Below are 26,080 nucleotides of genomic sequence, written 5' to 3' on the forward strand. Positions count from 1 at the left end.
TTTCCAAGGAGGAGACTAAGCAGATAATACAGAAGTAGAGCATCCTCCAGAGATCATCTCGTCCACCACTACCCCATTCACCCCACCACTCCCCACTTCTCTGCAGGCTACCGGGAAGCCCGTGTAGACAGGTGTGGGTGTCCTGTTTTTCAAGCTCTCCTGGGAAGGAGAACCCACATTATCTTTCTATAGCCTGGAGCTGGTAAAAGAAGGAAAGGAAGGAACTAACAATGGAGTAACCAACTCACAAGCTTCCCATTCACTTGCATAACTCAACACGATGAGGCTGGCTGGCTGCCAGCCAGTATTCTCTCCAGAAGGATATAGCTGAAAGGCTGTCAAATCAAAGTGTGGGATAGGGACAGAGCACTGAATTAGACATCAAAGGATTGGGGACGGGGGGATTAAAGCAAAGAAGCATGAGGGAACTTTTTGGGGTGATAGAACTGTTCAATAAATAGATAATAATTGTGGTTACACAAGCACACAACATTTGTCAAAACTCACTGAACTATAACTTCAAAAATGAGTACATTTCATTGTATGTAAATTCTATCTCAATAAAGTTGTTTTAAAAAGAAAAAATATGTATTCTAAATTCTGGTTCTGTCCTTATTAACTGTGTGACCTTGGGCATGTCACTACCTAATGCTTCAGTTTTCCCATCTTTTAAAGGAAGTTAATCATTTCTGTCCTACTTACTTCACAAGATTTTTAAGATCAAATAAGATAATATACGTGAACCCATTTTAGAAAGCACAACATGCTAAGCAAATATGAGGTAACTATAATTATGACTGCTCCAAAATACTTGGGACCTTACTTGCTGTACATTTCTTGGTGATCTTAAGGAAGGAAAATGATGTTGTATTTAATTAATGATAGTTCAAAAATCTTTTCTCTGGAAAACCTTGACCTGAGTATTCTTTCTACTTGCTTCAGACTACCTGCTTGCTTACCTCCTCACTATGTAGATGTAACTTACTGTGGGCGCACAGGCCCTGCTGGCTCTCTCAGATAAGCACCCCAGCATGGGAGCACAGCCACTGAGCACAGCCACCTCCCCAGAATGCAGACACCACAACAGATACCATTCTGGAACTGTGCACTCATCCCTTCCTGGGGAAATTAGTGAGTTGGCATTTTACACATTGCCACAGAAAGCTCTTTCTGGCAGAGGAAAAGGAAAGAAAATGCAGCATCTTTTCAAAGAAGGACAAAAGGGGGAAAACACCAAAGCTTGGGCAGCTGGTACAAACCTACCCAGCTGGGAGGATTAGCCAAAAGGGACTGTGATGATATCATCTAATTCCTTCATTTTAAAAATCAGGTAACTAATTCTCAGAAAAAGCAAGAGTTCAAGGCTAAGCAAAACTGCTAAGTAGTTCCAACTGCAGGTGCCTCAACCTTCTAGTTCTAGCCCCATATACTTGTTTAGTCTCCCCTAGGGTGCCCTCCTTCCCTAAACTGGCATCTCGTAGTCTTAGACCTTTATCAAAACCTCGTACAGAAAACAATTGGTATCTCACACTAAAATATAAATAAATAGCCTTTTGAGTGAAGTATGGGGAAAGAATATGTTAAAGAGATAAAGCTAATAGTAGAAGAGATGTCTTCAGGCCATCAGCCTACAGGGGACCTTGACAACAGCCCTAAAATCACACCCAATAGGTAGTTTTGTGCCCAGCCTTAGGCAAATAGGGAATCAAAACTTGAAACTCTGCCAGATAGTTCAAGTGGCTTACAAAGAACTTCAAGTGGGCCTGCAGAGTTATGAGTCTTATCTGCAAGCCTGCCTTACCACCCTATGGAGCACGGGCTGTAAGTAGCAACACTGTCCTATGGAAAGCTGTGTTATACATCTTGTGTAAATGGGAATCAGAGCTCAACATATACTCTGCCACCGCCACTCTTTCTTGCAAATGATCCTTTTAAATCCATATGTTAAGAATACTATTCATTCTGGTTTCACCTAGCAGAAAGAAAAAACAAGCCTCACATTTGCCCACTTTTTACCTAATTCAAGCCACCATTATTTCCCATTTGATTACTGCAAGAGTCTTGCAACTGGTACCCTTCCTTCCACTTTTTACCTGCTAACATCCATTTTCCACACAGCAAGCAGGGTGACCTTAAAAACATAAATAAACCAGATGTGTCATTTCCCTGCTCATTGCCTTCCTCATCTTCCCACTGCACTAGAATCAGATGCAGAGTCCTTACTGTGTTCTCTAGGCTCTGTGTGGTGTAACCTTCCCTGCCTATTTCACCTTACTCTGCATCCCTCTCCCACTCACTCACTACCCTCTGGTCACACAGACTTACTTTTTGTTCCTCAAACATACACAGCTCCAGCCACCTTCAGACCCTGGTGCTTGCTGCTCCTTCTGCCCCCAGATCTCTCCTTGGCTGGCTCTTTCTTTCTTTTCATCACAGTGTCAGCTCAGGCATCATCTCCAAGAGGCCATCCCTGCCCACTCATAGTTTAATAAGCTCCTTTGTCCCTGCCAGCCACTCTTGGGCACACCTTCTTGTTTCTATTTCCTTCAGAACACTTGACTACCTTAAATTACCCTATAAATTTAAACATTTATTTGCTTACTGTATATTTTTTCACTAAGATTATGGCTCCATGAAAGAAGGGACTTGCTCTATTTCTAGTACCAGGCCAAAGCCTAGTACATACTGAACATTTATCACTATGTGTTGAGTATATGCTGGAGGAATGAGTGAATGAGTGATTGAATGAGTGAATTTTTTAAATGACTCGAATTGAATGTCTTTAAGTACAGGGTGAGGCCCCAACTGCACTCACAAGAAATGCCAAAGTTGGCATACACTTCACTAGGGAAATACATCTATCAGATGCAGAGGTGAGATCAAGTGCTTCCATCAGGCATTTCCACAATTAATCCTCAGCATTCATAGGCTGAGATACCTACAATACCAACTTTAGCATCGATCTGAAGGAAACCTATTTATTTAAACTGACAAAAACATGCTATCGTTCATTTCCATTACAAAATGTGCCAATGTAGCAGAAACATTTTGATTGATTGAATGTCTTTCTCTCCATCCAAGTGACAATTGATCAGTTTACCAAGGGAAACAAAGTTCAACAACTCAAGCCAAAAGCAGAGAAACCTTTTTTCTTTACTTCTAAGATATTTAAAATACATAAAAATACATAAAAATTACTAATATTTAAAATTCTTTTTTAGGAGATACTAAACAGCGATACTGTCATCCATTCTGTTTGGAATAAGGTAAAAATTTATACATGTGTGCATATGTATATATACAGTCATCCCTCTGTATCCATAGGGGATTGTTTTCAAAACCACCCGCAGATGACAAAATCCAAGGATGCTCAAGTCCCGTATATAAAATGGAGTAGTATTTGCATATAATCTATGCACATCCTCCTGTATACTTTAAATCATCTGCAGATGACTTATAATACCTAATATAATGTAAATGCTATATAAATAGTTGTTATACTGTATTGTTTAGAGAATAATGACAAGAAAAAAGTCTGTATGTGTTTAGTACAGATGCATTTTTTCCCAAATATTTTTGATCCACAGCTGGTTGAATCCATGGATGCAGAACCTCTGCACATACGGAGGGCCAACTGTGTGTACGTATATAGGCAAACAAGTAACAAGAAGAACTCTACTACAACTGCCTGCGGAACACTGACTCCACAACCCTGTAAGGGATGTACCACTTCATCTCCATCAAGACCTCTCAATTCCTGTTGCTATAGAGAATAAATGAGATAACAGAACTAAAAGCATTTTGAGTCTCTGGAAGAAAGAAGCTATAGAAATCATGAAAGAAGAAAAAAAAAAAAAAACAAGTACAAATACAGTCTCTGAGAGGACAGAAAAAAAAAGTGTTGCATAAAAAGAGAGTCAAGGTCTAATTGCTGTAGAGTCCTTCTGGTTGAAGAGACTCATCCTTGACTATCCTTCTGTATCCTGTAGCTCCAGTCCTTCTTTTCAAGAATCTGCAGTGATTAGGGCCCCCATTCCAATCAGGCTATTTACTCAATGGCCTTTTATCAGCCAAAATGCTAGGAGCTGCTCAGGTGTGGCCCAGCCTAGCAAGTCTGCACAAGTTTCTACCACACCCAGATTGCAGCTTGGTAGATTATGAAAATGGCCAAAAGAGTTTTAATGAGTTGTTAATGATTTAAGTATTCACAGTGATATGCTTGCGAGATAAGACAAAAGGAATCTAAAAGCAGTGAAACCAAATCAAATCAAGAATGCATTCAGCAGTGGTGAATACAATTATACAACCTCTGCATTTAGGAAGTTCCAAATGGGAAGGTCCTAAGGCCCAGCCTTCTGCCTCCACTCAGAAGTCCACCCATACCCTTGCTAATAAAGTGTTCCACCCTTTTCTTTAAACTCTCCTGAATTCAGTAGCCTTCCTTGTAATTTTACCTTGTTGCTCCACAAACTTGGCTTCTGTCTAATGTCAACCCTACCTCTCATCGGCTTACTGAGGACGGGACTAAACTTGAGTTGTTCCTTGTTAACAAAAGTACAATGGTCTACATTAAAGATTGCCTATTTGAACTAAAACTGGTTTTAAGCAGGTTAATAAACTCCATACTTACAGGTTCTTGCACTTAGTATATTTTTCTAAACCACCCCCACAAGATAAGAGGTTGGGAAATGGCTTCCTTGGCTAGTTGAGAAAGAATATAATCTTTAAAAAAGAAAAAAAAAAAAAAGGCCCTGATTCTATCCCTGCCAGCATGCTAAGGAGCCAGTAGACAAATGCCATTCTTTCATAAATATTTTTGCAAGTAGATTTGATATTGTTCAACCAAACTTACTCAGTTTGGGGATAAAAAGGAATTGTACAACACTGAAATAGATCGCTGCTAAATAAGAAAGAGTCTAGGTCATGATCAAAATAGATCTTCAAACTATCAATAAGAGTATTTCCTAATCACCTGTTAAGTGCCCAAACACTATGTTAAAGACTAGTGGCAGGTACAAAAGAGGTATGAAATAAAGTTCCTGTCACCCACACCTAACAATCTAGAGACAACCCTCAATAAATTCACCAATAGGGTGCATTGCATAACAACATTATTTGTAAATTTGTTGTTTGAAGTTCTAACACATTTCACCATAAAAGGCATGCTATGGTGTTTCACTTCTCAGGCTGGTAGAAAAACTTCTTAACCCGTAATGTAATGGAAATATCAAGTATGTGCAAATGAAACACAATACAGAAAACTGGTGTAATATTAGAAATATCTGACATGTACATGGTGCTACAAAGAGTTTTTCATATACATAAACATCAGAACACTGTGGGTAGGTGACTATTTGGTAGTACGTGGTGATATGTTCTACAGTTGAGAAAATTGAGGCATAGAAAGCCTTAGAAATCTTGGCAAAGTCACATAGCTACTAAGTGGCAGCAAGACTCTCTAATGCTGGCCTGCCAACTACAAATTCTGTTCTCTCTCCACTGGTGTAAAACAATAAAAGATAGGTGTGGAGTGTTTTGTTTTGCTTTGTCTTTTAAGACCGGTGCCTGAGAAAGAAGAGATTTAGTTTGGGAAAGATGAGGAGGTAAATGGAGACTTTTAGTGATTCAAAAGGAGGTTTAGGGGCACTTTTAGAAGCTTTCAAGTGCTTTACTGCTTTCATTTCACTCCCAGCCTTGTGGCCAGGCTGTTTCTCCTGTCAAGTTTCTCACTGGTGCTTGGGTCAAATGCCATCATTAGGGTATGATGAGAGAGGGTACTCAGCTTGAGTCTTAACTCATGAACAGAAATATGTCATGCATTGGAAAAGAGAAGGGAAGGAAGGAGTGGGATGAAGAAGACAACCGTGTGCATGAGAAACATCACCTGAGGCAGAATTAACTGAGTTGCAAGCCTTGAAAGGAAGGCAAAAGGGGATGGGGCAGAGGGAGGGCGGGCATTATTCTACTAAAGAGACACAGGGACGGATGTTGAGTCAGCCCTCACCACTGAGCCATCAGGCTAAGGCAGCCTGACCAGGGTGGGGGGGCGGGGGGACAGAAGAAGGAAGAGATGGCTGCAGCCATGACCCAGCTGTGCATAAACATGTGTCTGTCCCCTGGAGTGAGGGTCTATAGTTGAGAAGACGTCTATGAAGTTAGCAGGTGACAACACACATAATCCCACATTTATGCCTTCCACACAAATCCCTCTAATTGAAAAAAGTACAGCGTTTCATTCATTCATCCAATAAACATTTATAATGTGCCAAGCACTGCACAGATGCTAGAAAAACAAAGATAAACAGTCCCTGCCCTCAAGGAACTCATAGGTTAGCAGGCGAGAAAGACGTACACAAAAATAAGTGCAAAATAGTGCAATTGGTACGAGCTCACTTAGTTAAATACCAAGTACAACTTGGCACAGCCATACTTCAAGCACAAACAGATCCCAATAGGTTCCCCAACATGCTCAACTTGGCAAACTTAACTATTTATCATTTACCCATCTGTATACAAAGGCTCACAGTAATACTTAGGCCAAATCTACATTATTAATCACATATTTACCAGCTAAGTCACTTTCCTGATGTCTACCCTGCCCAAGTCACTGCTTTGTTTCTAAGGGAGAAGAATGTATGTGTTCATAAATCTTGCCCAAATTGTGTAAGAGCAACCTGAACTTGGGGTGGTGCAAAAGGGGTTCACCATAACATGGCATGTCATTTCAAGCATGGCCCAGAAAGCAACAGGTGATTCACTTTAGCAAACATCCTTGAGTCAGTGTTATATAGGTCAAGTCCCATTAAAACAAACACCAAGAGACTGTCCACCTTCTTCTGTCACAGCAAATAATATCTTAATTTATATTTGGTTGAGCAGTGTAATTTACAAAGCAGATGCACAAGCATTATCTCATTTAGTGAACACAACAATCCCTAGATGTAGGTATCGTATGTTCACCTTATATCTGAAGAAGCTGAGGCCAGGAGAGGTTAGGGACTTACCCAAGCCATGCAGTTGATGGCAAGGGTTGGAGCTTTGACTGGTACCCAAGCCTTCTGACCTCCAGCTGCATGTTTTTTTCTACCAAACCACAGCTTAAAATTCCCAAGCCAACAATGGGTAATCTTTGTTACTCAGAAAGAAAAAAAAGGAGGATGATAATAATTCCTTTAGTCTTCTTGGATCCAACACATTAGATGAGAAGTAATCACAGACCACTCTGCTCAAAATAGAAATAACACTAAAAATTCAGTCTGTAAAGGTGATGATGGAATACATTAAATTCAACTGCCAATATCTTAAATATATTTTCCTATAAATAGCTTTAGCCTAATCCCTCTTTCAACAAATCCTACATTACAATCTCCAATCAAATCCTCTATCAAAGAACCATCTTACCATCACGAAGGTATTCAAATTAAGGCGATTAGCCACTCCTGCCTCCACACCCGGAAACAGCACCAGCACCACCCAGTCAATTTGTGCTGAACTCAGCCTCTCCCACACTCCCTGTGATGCCTTTAAAATAACTTGTTCTTTAGCCAGCTCTTCAGTCAACCATAGGAGCTCAGGTGGGAGGTTGGGATGGAGTAGGGTTTTCCTTTAATTCACAGCTGACCCTCAGAAGGGGCCTCCCACCAAATCTCAGAGCAGGGCAGTTCAGAACTCAGCTGTTTCCTCTCCTTGTTTAGCTGTGCTCATGTCCCCTTCAAGGGAGAACATTTCTCAAACCGAAACGTAAAGAAGCTGCAAAGGAGGTCAGGGACGTGGCATAGACAGGAGGCTCTATTCTATTTCATAGGTTCTCTGCGACATTCCCAATTTAGAAGAAAGGAAAATGACAGATTTAATGGGGGGCGAAGGGAGTGGAGGGGTGGCACCGTCACTTGCCTGATGGAATCCCTGCTTGAATGGAACTGTCATCTAGAACTCAGGATGTTCGTAACAACGCTCATGCTCTAGTCAACCACGGCATCTCTTCTTGACTTCCTGTGTCTATTTCTGCCACCGCCACCATCATTCTCCCTGTCTCCAAGCTAGAAACCTCAGGCATTCCTGACTTTTACCTCACCCCTAGTCCCCACACCCATCTCTGCAGCTCACTTTTCCATCTTAGTGATGTCTCTTGATTATAGTGTGGTCAGAGGTGGTACAGAAGGCGAAAAAACAAGCAGGCTTTGGAGTCGGACAGGCCTGTGCTGCAGTTCCCAGTCCACCACAGGTCACTGTCACCTCGAATCATCTGCCTGAACTCAAGTTTCTTGTTCAGTAAACGGAGAATCACACTTCTCTCCCAGGTGGCTCTAAGAATTGATCACATTTAGCGACATATTCGCAGCAGCCACCAGAAGGCTCAGCACAGACTAGCACACACTGTGTGAACACAGCAAGCCTCCCTTCCCAGCCAGGCTACCCAGAGCACCCTGGAGGCCTCGGAAACACGACTTCATCACACTGCTCTTCAACTCAGACTGCCCCCACTGTCCTCCACCTGTCTTCAACTGGCCTTCAAGATCATCACAAACTATCTGGCCCAATCTTACTCCTGTCTGTGACTCCTCTGCTCCAGCCACAGAGTCTACTCACTCACTCAGCACATATTTACTGGGTGCCTACCAGGTCAAACATGGTGCTGGATGCTGGGAACACTGAAATGAAAGGCTACTCACTGCCCACCCTCAAAGAACTCACAAGCTCTCTGGTAGGGAGAGTGTGTCTGTGGGGAAGGAACATGGGGTTGGGGGGAGGTGGATAAAACCAGCATTGTACTGGGGTGTAGGAAGTGATGCAGGAGTGGTGAGCATGTTGGGGGCTGTGGGAATCCACTGAGGGAAGACACACTGCCTCTGTTCTTTCCTCCTACTCTTGACTTAGCCAAATCCTAGTCCATAAATCAAGTCTTATTCATTCTGGCCCACACCTCTCCCATCTTGAAATTCCTCAAGTTTTTATCAACACCACTCATTTTCAGTCATCCACTGGCTGATGTCATTTCTTGTGGGTTCATTTTTTTAAATTACTTTTTGTATACATAGGCTGTTTTTCTGCACTGGTTTCTATGATCATAGAGGATAAAGACTAGTCTCTAGACAGCTCTAAATCTCTCACAGAAACTACATAATAATTACTGGTGGCACAGGTGATAGACACATTTGAAACCACTGACAGTCACAAAATAATATATTTATTTCACTTTGAAAAACACACTCTCCCCTCACTTCTAGGTCCTGATTTCTTCATGGCTTATCCTTTATGTTCAATTCAAGATGAGAGAGAAGACACCCTTGGCTATCTCTGAAAAACTTTGTAAAATATAATTTGCTAAAACCTTTAACCTTAAGTGCATGCCCAGTATAGTAAACACGAAAGTGAAGCTGTTCTGGTTGGAGCTGTGGTGACGGCCTAGTGCTGCCCACCTCAGGAGGGAAAATATTCCTTCACAAGCAACCCCTGATACATATCCAGGAACAGCATTGCTAAAGCATGATGGAGAATTCATCTTGCCCACATATATATAGAAATTTGATATATGTCCAAATGTGACATTACAAATCAATGGGGGAAAAGATGGATCCTTCAATAAATGCAGCTAGGACAAGAATTAGCCATACAGAAGACAAAATAAAAGATAAATCCCTACCTCACACTATTCAAAAAATTAGCTCCTTGTTTATTTAAGACAGATATATGAGAAGCAACATTTTAAAACTTTTAGAAGAAAATATTGGAGACTATCCTTATGATTTCAGAATAGGAAATATTTTATGTGTTTGTGTGTTTTAATAAGTCCAAACACAATAAAGAAAAAGTTAGATAGATTTCACTATATTAAAATTCGGAATTTCTTATTATCAAAGAATTCAATAAAAGGTGAAAAGATAAGCCAATCCTGGGAGAAGATTTTGCAACTCATAATCATCAACAAAGGATGAGTAGCCAGAATATATAAAGAACACCTACACATCAATAAGAAAAAGAGTGACAGCCTAAAAGAGCTGTCTCTAGATTGGAATTTAAGAACACTGCTGGGAAAGGTGCCAGCCCATATTCTCCTAAAGATTAAAGGACAGAACACAGTGAGGTGACATCTTGTCCTACTTATAAATTATTTTATGATCATTTATAACATTTGTTACCATATATTATCTCAGTTTATCTATGCAACAACCCTGGGATGTAGGCAGAACATATATCACACCATTTTAACGATAAGGAAATTGAGACTCAAGAAGTTAAATGATAATTCCAAGCATAGCTATATATATATATATGATTCTCCCTAGTTAGAAGCAAAACTTAAGATTTTCTGACTCCTTATTCACAATCTTTCCAATTAAAAAAAAAAAAAATCTCCACTTTTTAAAAAACACCTGTGCACACAAAAGTCTGTACATGAATGTTCATAGCAGTTTTATTCACAATAGCCAAAAACTCAAAGCAACCCAGGTGTCCTTCAATGGTGAGTGGTTATAAACAAACTGCTATACATCCATACCCTGTAATAATACTCAGCAATACAAAGGAATGCACTGTTGACACCCGCAACAACCTGGGTGAATCTCCAGAGAATTATGCTGAGTGAAAACAAAAGCCAATCCTAAAAGGCTACACACTTACAATTCTATTTTTATAATATTCTCGAAATTACAAAATTATAGACATGGAGAACAGATTAGTGGTTGCCAGTAACTAAAGACTGAGGACTAAGGGGGGCCAGTGGGACTATATAGGGCAACATGAGGGATCCTTGTAGTGACAGAACTGTTCAGAATTTTGACTATATCCATGTCAATGTTCTAGTTGTGATATTGTAGTATAGTCTTGGAAGATGGTAACCACCGGGGGAAACTAAGTAAAGGGTATGTGCAATCTCTCTGTATTACTTCTTACAACTACATGTGAATATATAATTATCTGAAAATAAAATATTTCCATAAAAGAGAAAGCCTGAAATCATCCTGCCCTCATGTAGTACCATGCTGAGGTAAAATGAGATAAAGTATGGGAAGACACTTCACAGACTACCATGTGCTCTATAATTACTAGGTGGCAATCATCACCTTCCTCCATCAACCAGCCTCATCAACTTTACTCACTGTTAGATTATTCCCCTGTCCACAGAGCCTTCAACACCCCTCTGCGGTGGTCCTATCACTACACTCGTGTAATCAGCCCATCCCTCTAATTGGCTGAAGCTCCTTAAAAGCAGAAAACTTTTCATTTATCTCTCTATGCCCACAACCTTCATCGTACCAAGCACATAGTAGGTGCTAAATAAATGGGAGCCAAATAGAAATTAGCACATGATCTTCTTGTTCAATACAAAGTGTCCCAACACTGGAGGAAGTGAGGAGGGGAGGGGACTTGGAAGAAAAACACCCCAGCAGCCATGAGCCAACGCCTTGAAAGTTTCATCAATAGCCTCCTCCTTCCCAAGTTCCTGAGAACCCAAATGAAGCAAAGGTCCGTATAGAGGGTGTGGTGGCAGAAGCAAAAACATGAGTCCAATTCCTCAGGCCTCTTTTTCATCCTATTTCAAGATCTGCAAATGAAAAAATTGACCATTTACAGTATGGGTCACTGGAACAAGATGGGAAGGTGGGCTATGATGTACTCTTCTGGAAATGATTTTAAAGGTTAGCTGACAATCCTCTGCCTGAAATGATTAGACTGAAGAATTGCCTGGGGGCAAAAGAATGTACTAAATTATCTGTCAAGATCTCTCAAAGACCTCACACTCTCTGCCTAGCAAACATATTTGGCTGGTGGGGTGCGGTGGGGTGGGGTGGGGTGGGGAGGGGGTTCCCACGCCCTGAAAACAATGCTAGCTCCTTACTCCTACTCCAAATAGTTTTCCAGCGTAAAAAAGCACAGGCGGTTGCTTTGCTGCTACTAATGTTATCGGATAATTTTTCAAATTCTTACTCAATTACATATCACACTCTTATCTGCAATCTCCACAGGCCAAATAACCCTGCTTTCACATCATGCCCACTAAGCCTGCAGAACCCGAGTATCCCTCCCATTCCAGCTCTCATAAACATGAGATCGTTTTACATTAAGTTTTGTAAGAGTATGGGGTGTGTGTGTGTGTGTGTGTGTGTGTGTGTGTGTGTGTGTGTGTGTGTGTGTGTGTGTGTGTGTGTGTGTGTGTGTGTGTGTGTGTGTGTGTGTGTGTGTGTGTGTGTGTGTGTGTGTGTGTGTGTGTGTGTGTGTGTGTACACGAGTGCACATGTGAGCATGTGCTTTTTCTTCTAGGAAGAGTAAGATATGAGGCAAGGGAAGGTTAAAAACTTCGGAGTTTTCTGTTTCTGCCGAGATAATGATTAACTGTTCTGCTGCCAAATCCAGAAGAGCTGGCCTTTCTGGACTGGCAGTCCTGCTCCCCAGACAAAACAACAAAAGAAAGCTCACACGCGCACATTGACTCTTAGAAAGAAATAACTGGCACAAATCGGTTTCAGGCTTTTGCAGTGGGAGTGCTACTGTAGTTTTAAGGAGAACTAGGTGTTTCAAAATTGTGTTGTAACTGGCTTTAAAATATCCAGATCAAGAACCTCATTAATCAAAGCAACAGATGGGATCTACCCAAAATGCTTTGACATTTAGTTTAAAATTGCTGACAGCAAAGAGTTGAGATAACTTACATTACCACAAATCACTGCATAAATAAGAGAGATCAAGAGATAGCCCACAATTGACTCCACCAATGTCTAAAACACAAAGCCTACTGATGTCATTTAAAGATAAAACATTAAACCGGGAGTAGGACAGAGTATTAGGAAGAACCTGGGGTATCTATTCTCTGGTCTCTATCCTTCCCCCAGGACAATAATCAACATCTAGACTCTATGTGGCAACTCACTTTATAATGACCGGTTTGGGGTCATATGTCCTGAAAACAATGAAGCAAGGAACTAGATATTCATCTTTCCACTTTCCAGCTGAGAAGTTGAGAATCCCAAAGGTTGAATGACTTGTCCAACATTACACAGCTAGTCCTCCATTACCCTACAACCCTCTCTCCCTATGAATGATATTTTTTAAGTGCTATAATGACAAAACTATGAGCTGTCATCATTATTAATAGTACTCATTTTAAAACAACAGACTGTTACTTAGCCTATTCATTAGTGAAAAGAAAACAAACATAAACATGAAAACATTTCAACTCTGTAACACAGCATCCTTTATCACAATCCTCAGAGAAATCCTTTAGTTGACAAAGGGCCTAATAGGAAGAGAGGTGTAAGAGGCAAGAGGCCATCCTACATACTAGGAGAGCCTGAAGTCACTTCCCCCATACCCCAGATGTCTAGATTAACCTTACACTGGTTGCACATCCACACTACCTCCTCCCAATCAGTCCCAGCCCAGATGTCAGGGATTAAAACCCTCCCACTTCCTTGTTTCTTTAATTTTCATTAAAGACAATCATCCAACTTCCCTTTTTTTTTTTTTTCTTTTAATTTCTTTCTTTCTTTTTTTTTGGCAGCTAGCCAGTACAGGAATCAAACTCTGGACCTTGGTGTTATCGGCATCACACTTTAACCCACTGAACTAATCAGCCAGTCCTTCTTTTAATTTCAAGTACTGCACCCAACGTAAATGTCTATAATACCAAAAGTTACACAAATTCTGTTTCTGACCTGCAACATGGATGAGGAAAATCATACAAACCAGTAACCACACAAATCATATAGCAGGAAATTTTCTCTCTCTGAAAATCTCTGAGCTTACTGGAAGTGCAAAGTTTAATGTATTTATCCTGATTAAGTCATTCAGTGTCCCTAGTGATCCAGTCACAAATCTACCTGTAGGCCCATCAAGTAACTCTCCCTTCTCTTAGTTTCTCCAACTGTGAGACACATATTATTAGTTCATGATACCTAACCAAGTATCACTTCAACTGCTCTCCAGGCCAGCTGCCACTCTGCCACCACCTGGGGTCCACCCTCCATATGTGTGCAGCAGCCATGCAGGCCTGGCAAGCTCTGGAGCTAAGTGTTCAGTGAATATAATGGTTTTTGTGCTTACAAGTGTGCCTGCTTAAAAAGGACAACATCATCATCTTCAATATCTTAAATAAGCAAGAATCATGAACCATGAAAGCTGGGAGGATCTTAGAAATGCTCTAATTTAACCCCTAATTTCCTAGATGAGAAAACCAAGGTATAGGCAGGTCAAGTAGGTATGTAACAGGAAGACACTTAGAACATTGCATTAAGTCTTTTTGTACCAAGATAGTAGGAAATGAGAACAATCAACTATATGTATATAGCATTTCACTGTTTCATAGGCCCTTCAAATGAACTCTTTCATTTGAGCCTTACAACAGCATTAAATCAGCCTGGGTTCATACTTTTTCTTCCTCACTTACTAGTTACGTGCTTTAGAGTAAGTTATTTAACTTCACTGTGCTTCATCTGTAAAATGGGGATAGTAATAGTAGCTACCTCATAGGGCTATTGGGAAATTCATGAGTTAATATATATAATGCACTTATAACAGAGCTTAGACATAAGAAATGTTCAATAGATGCTGGCCATCGCCATAATCATCATCATCACCGTCATCATCATCATCATTACCGAGGGCCAAGAACTGTTGTTCCCATTTTATAGATAAGAAAACTAGGAATTTTGAGAACTTAGGTGAGTTATCCCCAAAATCACAGTAGTAAATGGCAAAGCCAAACTAGAACCCAAGCTTTCTGCCTCCCAATACAACCAATTATTTCCCTTGGAGCCACTCTGCCTGTTAGAATCCTATAGTTCAATTTATTTATAAAGTACCCTACCATTCCAAAAGAAATATTGCTCCAAAATAGGTACCTCAGTCAAAATGCCTCCCTAAAGAGCAGCCTACTGATCTGACAAGATCTGGTTCAGTATCCACTCCCCACCCTCACTCCAACCCCCACCCCCACCCCAAAATAAATACATACACAAAAAAAGACTAGTGGGAAAAGGGAGCAGATCTCTAAGGGTTTTCAATGTTTGGAGAAATTGTTGCCAACTCTTCAGAAACAGGATACATTTCTTAAAGCTCATGGCATGGCATGTCTTGGCCAGCTCATGCTCTTAGGTCACTCTGTTTTCTGTGCTTTGTCTTCCTGTGGAGCCCCGGCTACCCAGCCACTAATAGCTGGCAAGGTCATCTTCTCCAGGGAGAGCATTCAGACCCTGTCCGGCATGCTGTGATTCTAAATGCTAGATCTGTGCTCAAACAGCAAAGGCAAAGTCTCAACTTTCACAATGCCTTTCAGGTCACCTGCCCAATGATTAGTGCAGTTTTAGAAGAAAAAGGAAAGAAAGAAAGAAAAGAAAGAAAAGAAAGAAAGAAAGGAAGGAAGGAAGGAAGGAAGGAAGGAAGGAAGGAAGGAAGGAAGGAAGGAAGGAAGGAAGGAAGGAAGGAAGGAAGGAAGGAAGAAAGGAAGGAAGGAAGGAAGGAAGGAAGGAAGGAAGGAAGGAAGGAAGGAAGGAAGGAAGGAAGGAAGGAAGGAAGGAAGGAAGGAAGGAAGGAAGGAAGAAAGAAAGAAAGAAAGAAAGAAAGGAAGAAAGGAAGAAAGGAAGAAAGGAAGAAAGGAAGGAAGGAAGGAAGGAAGGAAGGAAGGAAGGAAGGAAGAAAGGAAGAAAGGAAGAAAGGAAGGAAGGAAGGAAGGAAGGAAGGAAGGAAGGAAGGAAGGAAGGAAGAAAGGAAGAAAGGAAGAAAGGAAGAAAGGAAGAAAGGAAGAAAGGAAGAAAGAAGAAAGGAAGAAAGGAAGAAAGAAAGAAAGAAAGAAAGAAAGAAAGAAAGAAAGAAAGAAAGAAAGAAAGAAAGAAAGAAAGGAAGGAAGGAAGGAAGGAAGAAAGAAAGAAAGAAAGAAAGAAAGAAAGAAAGAAAGAAAGAAAGAAAGAAAGAAAGAAAGAAAGAAAGAAAGAAAGAAGAAGGGAAAAAAAAGACTCTGCCTTCTCCCTAACAGATAGTATCCTAAAATACCCACTAAAATGAAGGAGGCACATTTCCCAGCTGTTTTTCCTTCCTGACAAATATATATTTCAAGTTCAGAACCATTCATTAACAATGCATAAATAAGGTGAAGGCTATTCAATACTAAATTACTTGAAAAACCAGAGGGGAGAGTTTTCCTTTGGACCTTTCTATTTACATAGATCATGCAGCTGCTTCTAAACAGGCAATAGCTTTCTCCAAACCCTACTCCAAAAAAATATCACAACCATTCCTTTTTCAAGTCAACACTGTCTTAACTCCTGGTGAAGACAGACCTAAACTTTCACAAATTTAGACTTTGAATATCTGTTTAAAGTGGTGAATAAATCCTGGACAAATGTAGAATGTTTTGCTTCAATTACAGAAAGGCTTACTTTTGTTTTAAACTCTTGAGAATTTCAGAGTTAATATTTTTCTTGGTTTCCAAGGTTAAGAGAGATGATTGAAGAAATTTGGTCAACTCAAGTATAGCTCTTGGGCAGTGATTCTAAGGAGGGCAGTAGAGGTAAGAAGGAGAAACATACTCCATTAGTAGGGCAGCTCCGTAATGCTACATAGTTTGTATTTGTCCTTACGTAATGATAATATTCACAATGTTTAATCTACTTCAAATAACATTAGCATAGGGACTGGGCTTTTTACTGGAGTTGGGGAGAACTACAGAAGCATAGCATCATGGCAATGTCACATTCAACCTTAACTCAGAAAACAGTTCAATTTACAAATACTTCAGTGCTTACTATGTGCCGCAAGCTGGACATACAGAAATGAATAAAAGATAGTTCAGTCCAGAAGGTGCTTAGTGAGCTGTAAACAAAGAGATGTAAAAGAAGAGATCACAATGTCATAGGATGAGTGCAATAATACAAGTAGGCATAAGGACACTGCAGAAGAGATGCTGAGAATGCATTGATTAATCCTGTGAAGAGAGCAAGGGGAGATGCTGAGGAATCCTGCTTGGGATACTGCACATATTAGCAGGGAAGAAGGGAAGACTTCCTGGAGGTGGTGGCATCTGAACTGGGCCGTAAAGGATGAATAAGTTTTCCAGGTTCAAGGAAGAAGACCCATTCCAAAGAGAGGGCATAGCATGGATAAAGCATGAAGCATGACATAACATGATATAGGCTGGAAACTAGATGAGTGTAAACAGTCTTTTATGCTATCACCTTATCAGAAATACAGTTTTTTCAATCACTTTGATGATATTGTACAAGATATATTGTCAAGATCAAATTAAGAAAACAATTGTTAAAAGATTATCTGCAAGGGCCGGCCCGTGGCTCACTTGGGAGAGTGTGGTGCTGATAACACCAAGGCCACCAGTTCGGATCCCTATATAGGGATGGCCAGTTAGCTCACTTGGGAGAGCGTGGTGGTGACAACACCAAGTCAAGGGTTAAGATCCCCTTACCGGTCATCTTTAAAAAAAAAAAAAAGATTACTTGCAGTAATCTAGGTCATCCGTGTATTCATTCATTATTATAGTCAATAAATATTTACTGAGAGCCACCATTTGGGCTACAATAGTGTTCTAGACATGTTTCCTATCTGAAGGAACCTCATAATAAGAGCTACTTATTTAACATTTAATATTTGCCATACACTGAGCTAGTACATACATTTTCAATAAACAACAAGACATAGAGGTCTTATCTCTATGTCACAGAAGAGGAAGCTTGGAAGAGAAGTTGAATTACTAGGGCAAGGTCATAAAGCAAGGAGGTGATTTGACAAGACTCCAACTGAGGGCTGGATCCAGAGCCTATATTCTTTGAATTGCACTACACGACCTCAAAACATTCCTAACAGAAGTCTACTAGAAGAGACAAGACTGGAATATAAATATTCCAAACATAAGGTAGTACAAGATCAATGCCATACAAGATCTATTAGGAGAAGCACAATGTGAGTGAAATAGAGAGAAGGGTCATTTCTCATCATAGTGATCAAGGAAGGCATCCCAGGAAAGTTGGGCTTTACCAGAAAGGAGAGATTTTAGTAGGTGAGGATATGGGGCTGAGCAGGGAGAAAGGGGCATTCCATGAATAGTACTCAGAACTAAGATTCTGGTGACAGCCAAGGTTCTAATTCCTGTTCCATCATTCACTAGCTGCAGACCCTGGACAAGTTAATGAATGTCCTACACCTCACTTTCTTCATCAGCAAAATGGGATAATAATAATACAGTTCTCCTAAAGGTGGTGTAAGGATTATGAAATAATCTATGTAAAGTATTTAGCATAATGCCTAGTACATGGAAAGCCCCAAACAAACAGCAAAATGTTAGCTAATAGTATATGTGTTTAAAGAATGGCAAGTAGTCCAGATAGGCTTCCATCTTCTTAAGGTAAAACAAGAACTATGGTTGAAATGATAGGTTGCAGCCAGACTGAAGACCAAGTTCATGTCCACCTGAGAAACTTGGTCTCTATTCAGCAGGCAATAGGGAATCAATCATTAGAGGAAAGAAGCCATATTCATAACATTCTGAGTATATCTCCCACGGGATCCCCAGCCCCCAGCCCCTCCCCTTGTGCATCTGCTTCACTTGTGACCCCTTCTAAAGAGGCATGAGACCCTGGGGACTGATTCAAGCAAAGTCTATAGGAAAACACATACTGTCTCTTGTCAGCTCCTATACGGCCAAGATTTCTTTTTCCTTTTATTTCTCCCTCCATCCTGTATCCTTCTTCCTAAAAACATAGTAATAGCTGAGACACAACTTTTAACTTCCCTAGGAGACTGTTGGTCTTTTTTCATTAAGGTTGAACAAATTTTCCAGGAACCAATCTGGGTCGCTTAGATAATTATTCATTTATTACTTTTTAAAAAAAACTTGGTAATACCTGGCTTTTTCACTTATTTATCTTTAAGCTAATATCTTTTCTATAATAGGGATATTATAGTACTCATTTTATTAATACGTTTTAATGATAAAACTTTTGAGGGTAATGATACGTTAACTATTTTGATTGTGATGTTTTCACGGGTATATAACATATGCCAAAGCTTATCAAATTATATACCTTAAACATATGCAGTTTATTAAATGTCAATTAAGCCGCAATAAAGCTGTTAAAAACATTGTAAAAATTTAGTAATTCATGTAATTATTAAAAGGTATAAAACTTTATTGTTAATATACAATTCTCATATTATGCACATAGATACATATTCATAGTATGAAAATATGAATGCATATATTAAAACCTTAACTCTAAAAAATTTATCAGGACAGCTGACTATATAGAAACATACATATAGGTGTGCAAAACTTTGGTATAAAGGACCTTTTTAGAAGATAGGAATATACCTATGTTCATAAGCAGCGTTATTCACAAAAGGCAAAAAAATGTAAGCAACTCAAATGTCCATCAACAAATAAATGGATAAACAAAATGTGGTATATACATATAATAGAATATTATTCAGCCTTAAAAAGGAAGGAAATTCTGATAGATGCTGTATGGATGAACCTTGAGAACATTACGCTAAGTGAAATAAGCCAGTCACAAAAGGACAAACACTGCATGATTCCACTTAAATGTGGTACCTAGAGTTGTCAAATAGAGACAGAAAGTAGAATGGTAGTTGCCAGGGGCTGGGGGCAGGGAACAATAAGTAGTTATTGTTTAATGGGTACAGAGTTTCGGTTTTGCAAGATGAAAAGAGTTTTGCGGATGTATCACGGTGTGGTGTCGTTTGCAAAACAATGTGAATATACTTAATGCCACTCAACTGCACACCTTAGAATGGTTAAGATGATAACTCTTGCCTTATGTGTATTTTGTCACAATTAAAGAGAGAAAAAGAAATATGAGAGTACCTACATATTACAGTTGTCCCTTGGTATACACGGGGAATGGGCTCCAGGACGCCGCTCTCCATACGAAAATCTGTGGATGCTCAAGTCACTGATATAAAATGGTGTAGTGTGTGGTATAACCTACGTACACCCTCCCGTATACTTTAAATCATCTCTAGATTACTTATAATACCTACTACAATGTAAAGACTATGTAAATAGTTGTTATATTGTGTTTTATATTTGTATTTTTTTTATAATTGTATTGTTATTTTTTATTGGTTTTTTTTCCCACAAGCAATTGGTTGAATCTGAGGACGTGGAACTCGCTGATATGGAAGGCTGAGTATACTGTAAAATCATAAAGATGTTATTTTATAATTTTTAAAAACATTTTTAAGTGGTCCCTTGAGCTCTTTTACCTGCTGGTAATCCTGCCGACTGAGCCAATTATCGAGCTAGGGCTGGGTCTGGAGCTCACAGACCCCTCCAGCCCGTTGTCCAGACTGGGTCACAAACCCTTCACACACCACGCTGCATCACCAGACCCCTCACAGGCAGGTCTATGAGCTAGGTAACCAGCAAACAGGTCCTTGGAAGCCTTGGAAGCCATAGGTTCAAGAGCATAGCCGTGGGGAGCGGACGCCTGAGGCAGTCAACGCCAGCCAGGGTGGTGGCGCAGCCCCTGCACACTAACTCCACCCACACACACACAATTTGCTTACAAAGAATGCATGGCACCACACCCAACCTGACCTGAGGTGAGGGGGCTTGATTATTCTATTTTCCCAACATCCCTTTATGTATTTATTAGCTTGTTTATTTATTTATATTTTGGGGCTGGCCAGTACAGGAATCTGACCATTACTCACTTTTAAATCAAACAACTTCAAAGTAACTTTCGCAGATTCCCTAAAAGGTCCATTCTGGAGCTGACACCAGGTTAAAACTGTTCACTTGAATTTTATTACAAGTAAAAGTCTACCTATCAACTGCTTTTTCCCAGCAATATGACATAATATTTCCTAACGTAGCCATTAGAGGTCTAGGGTGTAAGGTAAGCACAATTCACATAAAGAGTCTTTTCTGGAAGGAGAACTCTACAGGCACCACTGAGCAGCCCAGTTTAGCTGGAGTGAACAGTGGTAGTTTACCAGTCAGAGTCTGGGCACATGCTGATTTTAAAAAGGGGTGGACCCTACATATCAGGGCCAAGTCAGACTCTGTAAATTTCATAGTGGAGAAATGATCAGAGCTTGTCTAAGCTTGCAACCTGTGTAATGCATGATGGATGTGGCCATAACTACCAGATGGGCTTCTCCAAAGGAAATCTCTGTTCCCATTCCCCAAAAGAATGTCTGAAATTGGAAAAGCTAAGCATCCCTTCTGAACACTATTTCCAACCATTTCTGCTTTGCACAGCACACAGCATCCCCTGGCTCCTTGCCTACCACCTTCCTCCAGGGTCTTTCAACTCTGAGATGCAGAGTACTGTACTTGAATTTTTCCAAGAGCTTCATTTCCTTCCAGGAGTTCACCTTACTGCGGAGTCTGTATTTGCCCTGAGCAAGGGAAGAGGAGCCCTCAATCATCTCGAAGGAAGATGATAGCATCTGCTTGGGGATTCCAATGAGATGTTTTACTGCAGCTTTTCACAAACTGATTATATTTAAAGTTCCCTTGGGGAATGGGGGCTGGGAGGAAAGACACTTTTGAGAAGACCTTTGTTGGCATGAGTGAAGAACTGCTCAGACCTCCTGGGGGAACCAGCTTATTTAAATACCAGCAATCAGCATTCCCAAGTGCATGTGCACACACAATATGACTAGAGTTTTAAATTTCATCTCTGGCTTTCAAAGGATCCTGAAAGGGTTAAACTGTTCCAGGCAAAGGCCTGCACTTTTTCTATCAAAGTGTTCCAGATGGAAATTACAAAATTTCACTTCTCAGCCCTACAGTACGTACACACTGTTCTAAAACATTAAAAAATAAAAAAAAGACAAGACCCCTAACGTTCTCAAGAAAGAGAATTTGACTGCTCAGCACACAGTGCCACTCTGTTTCAGACTATTCCTCCTGGATTATTTGCATTAACTGTCAATCTCAAGCTTCCTGGGAGACTGTAAAAACTCAAGGTATGGAGAGGGTATAGGAAAGGGAGCCATGAATAAGGAAAGGACAACAGCTGGGACTGTATACAGTGATGTGAATTCACTCAAATACCACCCAGGCTATCATCTTTGGTAACCATGCCCTGCACCTTACCAACTTTTGCTGCTCCAATCCCATCAAAAAAGCTAACAGGCCAAAGGCCTCAGGTTACAACCATGAATCTGACCAAGTTTGTAAGAAATTTCCAGAGATTAATGTATATGAAAGCACTTTGTAAATAGGAAAAAGCAAAGTCAAAAGACTAAGAATATTACTGCTTTCGAGTCACACATTGAGAGGCATGAACTTTCAAAGGAATCTCAACACCCACAACCAGAAACAATGATGGTTTTTAAGAAGGCGCTACAAGGCAGGCTGATTAAGGAGGCACGCCCCTCATAAAACCACATTGGGGTAGGGTTGGGGCTGCAGCCTCAGTAGCCCTTCAGGGCACATGCAAGCAGGTGGTTTAAGGGGAGGCAAAACCCAAGGGATAAAGAGGGTCCCACAAAAGTCCACTTAGAGTCCACTTGATTCAAACCATTCTGATTGAAAAGCAGGACCCAGGACTCTGGTCAGACGATTAAATAGTTTACCTGTTCATTTCACAGGGAAAAAAAACTCATGTCCCAGGGGCTTTAAATGACTGACCCAAAATACCTTTTTTGTTACTGCTGGATGAACTTAAACTAGAAACTCAAAGTTCATTCCTGGACTTATTTCCTATTTGAGAATGAATATGCAATGCAGCTTTAACAGTCGGCTGACTTTTCAACAAGAAGAAAGGCTGACTAACAAAGTAGACAGCACCATTATTGAGCACTTCCAAGTGCCAGACACTGTGCTAAATGCTTTATATGTACTATCTCATCAACTCCTCACAACCACCGTAAGAAATGCATATTATTCTGCCTATTTTCCAAATTATGAAACTGAGGCTCAGACAAGTCATATAACTTGCCGAGGTGCAAAGCAAGTGAATAGCAGAACTGAGTTTTAAACCTGGATCTCTTCAACCCTAAAACCTGCGCTCTTAACCACCAAACTAAACTGTTGCACAGTTATAGCAATTTTCTTTATCTTGGCATCTGTAAGAGGAGTAAGGCACCATGAGTCCCATATAATACATAAAAAGCTGAAACTCATAATAATTCTGACCCAGGGCTTCCAGCTAGTGGCAGGCAGAGCCAACCCAGAACCCGGGTCCTTTGTTCCCAAGTTCTGTGCTCTTCCATAGAGAGCACGAGTTCTAGAATGTAAGCTCCATGTGGGTGGGGACTTTGTCATCTTTACTGCTATATTGCCAGCCCCTAGAACACATAGTAGGCACTCAATAAATAGTTAATGAATAAAGGAATGAAGTCAAGCTGCCATGGTTTGGCTCTGTGACCTTGGAAAGGCTACTTATCTTCTCTAAGACTCAGTTTCCTCATGTGGTGAGTAGAAGGTGACGATAACACCCACTTCCTGGGTTGATATGAGGATTAAATCAGACCATTCATATAAAGCACTTGGGACAGGCTGGAACATAATGAGCACCCAAAATGTAATCTATTATTATCACTATCACTACCATTATTCGTTGACAAATTTTGTCTCCTTAAGATTTTTTTAACTTTTCCCACCCTGGTCAGATGACGTTTCATACTAATGATACAGAATAGAGAATTGGGAGCCAGTTAACCAGCTTCTGCCACCACCTAGCTATGTGACCTTGGACAAGCCTCTACAGTTCTCTGTACTCTCCTCAGCTGTAAAATGAGGGACTGAACTATTCAAATCAGTTCCATAAGCCTTCATCAGGCACCTTCTCTGGTAAGACATCATGCTCAGCCACCTATAAAATTCTATGATCCTGAATAGTATCAATGGAAAAATATCAGAGCAAAGCAAAACAGCCTCCTGCTTGTGGTAAGGTGGAAGAGAAACCCCAAATAGCCGACTGCATTACATCACCTCAGTGAGCAATGTTTGCAAATACACAAGTGTTTAATTTTCAGACATTCATGAGAAATCCTTTACCAAGACGAAATTGGCAGATACAGTTCTATTAACACCTATCCAAAAAATAAACATGTAAAATCACTTTGCACCTCAGTCAAATAGCACGCTTCTGGAGAGAAATCTGGGAAAGTCAAAGTTATTAACACTCCCTATGGCAACAGTTAAGAATACGACATGTTTTTAAAAAAAAGAATGACATATCTGGTTAAAACTGCAGGGGGGATTCCAGGAGCAGAATGCAGTGCATCTGGACAGGACACGAAGGCCAGTGGCCTATTGTTTACAAAAACAGGGCCGGATTATGAACAGTGACAAGAGGCCACGACCTCAATTATAACTCACAACTACATCTCCTTCAATCCCAGTTCAACTGAAGCTATCAATCAGTCAACTCCCCCATCTCTGTAATAAACCTACCAATATTTGCAACCAAGTGGATGGAAGGTCCCTTCGGGCACCTCCAGCATTGACCAAACTGATGATATAAAAAAGATCCTGCAGGTACAAAGGGGACTTCAAAGTACCTTCCAACCTTCCAAAAGGTAAGGGAACCGCCCATTTCAAGCTCTACCCTATCCCCACCCCAAGCAATCATAAGAGGGGAGATATGGCCCTTCCCAAGTTCTCCACCATAGGAAAAGGTCTCTTTGCATTGGTGCAGAGAAAGAAGGAGGGGCCCCTCCCTCTGTACTCTGAAACAAAGGAAAACCCAGAGCTCCAACCATGTGGTGTAACATTCAAGGCCACCCACCTCTCCCACTCCCCAGCTAAGGTCTCAATGGGCTGGAGCCACATGGCTCTTTCCAGTGACTGACCCGGAAGGGACAGTGCCTTGCACAAACACAAGCTGGGGCTCTTTAACAGGCAGTAATCCCTCCTAAGGGAATTGCTGGTTAAGAAAAGGCTATCTGGGTGTGGGCTTTGATCAGGCAGTCGACTAGCTGAGGAGACAGGTCACTTGCTTTCTGCAGGTCCACATTTTGCTTTACCCTTCACATTTTTGCAGAGAGGGAAATGGGGCTTTAAAACCATGTACTGTGGAGCAGAGGGCGAGAACGCAGAAGGGTTAAACAATTAAGTATTCCCATCTTCCAGAATCAGCACCACCCAGCAACCCTAACATCCCAACTCTATTAAGATATAGGTGAGGGCGGAGACCGGGTGTGGGTGGCTTCATTCTTTCTGTTCTCTGATCTCTGACTGTATGCAGGGCAACCAGAGACAAGATGGGTACAAGGTGCATCCAAGGTGGCTATGGACTTTCTGTGCCCAATGCCATAGCAAATATCATGTTTTAACATGATGTATAAGAAAAACCCCTGCCTCTCCCAGTGCTCCCCAAATGGTACACTTTCTCAAGGTTGCCATTCTCTGTCTGGACTCCTCTTCACCCTCTGAAATAAATGTCCAAACACCTGTCAGATTTCAGTTGTCCTTCAAGGAAACCTGACCCAGATACCCAGAGGCAAATTGCCGCCTTTCTCCAAGAGCCTCCTGCCCCTCCCCCACCTTGTCCAGCCTGGGGGAAAGGGCTACCAAAATAATGGCCAGCCCCAGAGAGACAATCCTAACGCCCACTCTGAGAATTCCTTGCCAGTGCCTGTGACCCCTGGCACTGCCCAACCTTCGGTGGCTCAGACCCACCTAAGAAACCACCTCTGGGGTCAGCGTGCCCCCACCTGCTCCACCCAAAGAAATGAACAGCCTGCAAATCAGGGTCGAATACATGCCTCACCAGTCCACACAGCATTTTCAGTATGCTATTTTTCAAAGCCCTTACCTTTGACCTGAGTATCGTACTCTGCTATGATCTCCTTATCCTTTTTGTATTTGGCTGGAGACGTCATGTTTTCCTTCTTTCTTCCAAATTCAAATTGTGAATTGATAGATCCGCGGGAAATATCCAACCACTGAAATCAATACCTCCAAGACCGCTTCTCCCGAGGGCAGAAGTGGCCCCCCCGCGGTGGTCTCCAGCGCTCCGGGGAGCGCGGCTGCGGGTTGGGCAAGCGGCTACGGCGGGCACATGCAGACGGTGGGCGCTGGGGCTGGGTGCGGCGGCGGCTGGTTCCTGTGCTAGAGCCGGAGCCGCAGCCTCAGCATTAGCCGGCAGAACTGCAG

General features: G+C 41.1%; 1 protein-coding gene across 1 annotated transcript in view; it reads right to left on the reverse strand.

Moving 5' to 3' along the window:
* SRGAP2 (SLIT-ROBO Rho GTPase activating protein 2) overlaps positions 1-25,898 on the reverse strand; it is a 257,088-nt gene extending 231,190 nt beyond the window's left edge. Inside the window, exon 1 of the mRNA XM_063113343.1 lies at positions 25,740-25,898. Coding sequence (XP_062969413.1) covers positions 25,740-25,806 — 67 coding nt within the window. The 5' untranslated portion in view covers positions 25,807-25,898. The remainder of the gene's footprint in view (positions 1-25,739) is intronic.
* Between the last annotated feature and the right edge of the window lie 182 nt (positions 25,899-26,080).

The sequence above is a fragment of the Cynocephalus volans genome, chromosome 11 (genome assembly GCF_027409185.1).
Source record: "Cynocephalus volans isolate mCynVol1 chromosome 11, mCynVol1.pri, whole genome shotgun sequence".
Classification (NCBI taxonomy): domain Eukaryota; kingdom Metazoa; phylum Chordata; class Mammalia; order Dermoptera; family Cynocephalidae; genus Cynocephalus; species Cynocephalus volans.